This window comes from Bidens hawaiensis, unplaced genomic scaffold, assembly GCF_021521415.1.
Source record: "Bidens hawaiensis isolate Kalapana, Puna unplaced genomic scaffold, B.hawaiensis_p1.1 tig00000458_1, whole genome shotgun sequence".
Taxonomy (NCBI): domain Eukaryota; kingdom Viridiplantae; phylum Streptophyta; class Magnoliopsida; order Asterales; family Asteraceae; genus Bidens; species Bidens hawaiensis.
The window spans coordinates 3,734,750-3,738,046 of NW_027491030.1; the positions used below are offsets into that span (position 1 = coordinate 3,734,750).

General features: G+C 31.8%; 1 protein-coding gene across 1 annotated transcript; it reads right to left on the minus strand.

Annotated features, from left to right (window-relative positions):
• Positions 1-670: 670 nt before the first annotated feature.
• On the minus strand, positions 671-3,087 carry LOC143626989 (NAC domain-containing protein 105-like). Its single transcript, XM_077096900.1, has 3 exons — positions 2,841-3,087; positions 2,229-2,503; positions 671-1,469 (listed from the first exon to the last, which is right to left on the minus strand). Exons 1-3 carry the CDS (start codon positions 3,034-3,036, stop codon positions 804-806), a joined length of 1,137 nt encoding a protein of 378 aa, XP_076953015.1. The 5' UTR covers positions 3,037-3,087; the 3' UTR covers positions 671-803.
• Between the last annotated feature and the right edge of the window lie 210 nt (positions 3,088-3,297).

The window sequence follows — 3,297 nt, forward strand, 5'->3', positions numbered from 1 at the left end:
TCCAATGAATGGAGAATGTAGCAAAAACACAAAAAGGTCGACTTTGGTTAGGATTATTTTTTGAAATTAAGAATTAAATACAATGCCAAAAATTTTACAAGATACTCTCAAAATTGAATAAAACTCCTATAAACTCTAATCAAATTGTTATAAAATCAAGTAAAAAAATGAAAATACATAAACGTTCAGTGCATGCAAAGGGCTGTCAGGTCGATTAGAGCATTCAAATTAGAATCCTTATTTTTATCTATATAATTTAACTTTAAACAGCTTAATTTATTTATAAACTTTCATTTTTTAAAAATCGATACACTTGATTACTAAGATCTATCTCTATTTAATTAAATAATGCTTATTTATTCTTATTGTTTTTCTTTTCCTTCCACTCATATAGTGAACAGTAATCAATATATATAAGGAATCACTATTTAATTCTCTCTCACACACAAAATATTTAGGGGATTAGATGAAGAATACAAATTGATTAAAATAAACTTTAAAACTTTTTCTTTAATTATATTTAAATTTATAATAAACTGGGTAGATATATAATCTCCTTTAATCATTAACTTAATTTTTCTACCATAACCTCTCTCTTGAAGTCCACCTATTCCCGGTACAAACTGTGATTTACCTCTTCCTATGAGTTTTCAGTAAAGGATTATGTGGTTGACAAAAAAAAAATACATATTAATAAGGTTACATGTTTATATATATAGTACTTAAATTCTTTATTATGTACAATAACAACTGAAATATGCTTCTATACTTTTGATTAATGACTTTGAAAACGAGCTCATCCTTCATTTCCATAGATCAATTGGACATTTGGAGGTAGAGTCAGAGGCATCTTGATCTGGCACGCTTAGCATTTCGTGTTCTTGCTTGTTCTGATGTGTAATGAGCTCACAATTTGATCTTTCATTATCATCATGTGATCGCAAGATGGGACTGTTATCATCCATATCCGTGTAATGATTTTCTTTAGTCACAAAGGCGTCACCTTGGCTAAGTAGTTGTGATGCAACAAACTTGTCAAGAACTCGCCAATCCGTCATTTGATTATTGACATTTTGATCCTGATTTGGATGGGTACTATTGTTTTGGACTTGTGTGAGTGAAGGTGGTTGATAGTTGATAGTTCCAACTTGATTTGTGTTAATACCATAGACGGGCATGGAAGAATTGTTGTTAGGGAGTAGTTTTGGGCTCTCTAAGAGAGGAAGTTGGAGATCAGGGGTAATATGGTAATTTTGCATTTGGTCTAACTCTTTCTTGCAAGATCCATATGGGTATTGATAATTAGGGTTTACCATGTTGGTTAAAGAATGGTTTTGGTTTGGTGAATCAATTTCTGGCATGAATGAGACTTGATGTTCTTCATACCAAATTGGTGATTCATGCTCACTTGCTCTTCTCATTGCTGGCAATCTTTTCTTGAACACCCTACATACCACCCATCCTTCTTCCTATTTTCAAATTAAGATAGTTAAATTATTAATATATAATAGGGTAGATTGCATATAACATCGAAAAATGGTAATCTTATTTTGATCATTAAGATTATACTAATCACTGATTCCAAGGTTGCAAAACTCTCTAGACAAACCCTAGGAGGTCGACTGTAGAATTGGATGTACTCGTCGTATTCAGGGAGTACTCAAGAATGATAAATATATTAAGCAAATTAATTTTTGAAAATTATATATATGTCAAATATCATATGTTTACTAATATTTATAACACAATAAGTGAATATCAATATTAATAAAATAAATACTAAACTATTCTAAAAAACTTTAATCATTAATTAAAAAATATTTTTTCTTTAATTTACAAAAATACGAATTCTCTTTTATTTTTTTTAAAGATAAAATCGGCACAAGTTGACCGACTAGATATGATTTTGACCGAGGTTGACCACATTTGAAATAGAGTTAAAGAAACTCGTTTTGGTGTCATACATTGTTACAAGTACTCCGGGAATACTCGACCTTGTAGACTTACTTTTATAACATTGCATGATTCCCCTCACGGAGAGGTCTCAGTTTCCACTAGTAATTTCCTACCGTAACCTTATACCAGGTCACATGTCTAGTGCATACTGTGATTTACATGATCTCGTTGGCTATCAGAGTATTAGTCATGGGTCCCATAAATATTTTGTTAACGAGTTCTCATGGTTACCATAAAAATAAATAAATATTCATGTAACAATATATACTCACTTGAGTTGTGGTTGCATTTTCATCCGATTCAAGGCGATACTCGTGCATTATCCAGTCTGATTTTTGTCCATTGGGAGCGCGACCCTTATAGAAAACCAATGTCTTTCTCATCCCAACCAACTCATGCTTCGAGTAAATTGCCTTGTCTCTTCCCGTAGCCTTCCAGAACCCTGCGGTTGTAGCTCTATTCGTTCGGGTTCCGGTTGGGTATTTCTTATCTTTATGACTAAAGAAATACCATTCATTTTGCTCTTCTGTACCCAGCCTGCATAGCTCTATTGAAGCTTAACCATTAATTTGCATGATCATGTAGTAAGGGAAAAATTAGGATTACAAACAAGTTAATTATGCTACATTATATATTTAAGTTTATACATTTCCATCGATAATCAATCTATAACATTATATATAAGTGATTTCTTTTTATTTGTATCTTTTTATTAACTTTAATGCTACATAAAATATTAGTTAAGCTGGTAAATATATAGCAAGAACCCATGATTCATAAAATTTTGTGGTTGAAGTGTATCTCAAACCGAAAAAAATCTATACTTCCTAGTGTGAGTAACAGAAAATCGGTTTTGATTGATCGACATTGATTTTATGCTGTACCTTGAAGATCCCATGGCTCAATTTTGTAAAGATCAATATCTCTGATGACATCCAGATCAATCCTTCTTGAATTGATCTTCTTCCTTAGGTAGTAATCCACAAGTTCTTCATCAGTGGGGTGGAACCGAAAGCCCGGAGGTACATGTGAAAATGTGTTCATATCTTTTTTTCTTTTAGAGATATTGCAACCTGCCATCCAGAATTTGATTTGATTGATAATTTAGTTTAGGAGAACCAATATGACCACAATGTATAAGATTCAGACTTATGCATGTAATAATTACGGTATATATCGGACTAGATTTATTAGAAATAATGTCATTGTTGTTCTAATGGTATCAAGCATGTTATAATCTTGATGCGGGTACGCAGTCACTATATGTATTCGGTATGCAATTATATAAATATACTATGGATGTGCATGAAACTTTAGGTGCAATGGTAGTGCACTAATTCA

Coding starts and splice junctions, on each gene's coding strand:
- LOC143626989 (XM_077096900.1), bottom strand. CDS start 3,036: ATGGCAGGTTGCAATATCTCTAAAAGAAAAAAAGATATGAACACATTT. Junction 2,504..2,840: donor TGAGCCATGGGATCTTCAAG/GTACAGCATAAA, acceptor AAGCTTCAATAG/AGCTATGCAGGCTGGGTACA. Junction 1,470..2,228: donor AAAATGCAACCACAACTCAA/GTGAGTATATAT, acceptor ATTTGAAAATAG/GAAGAAGGATGGGTGGTATG.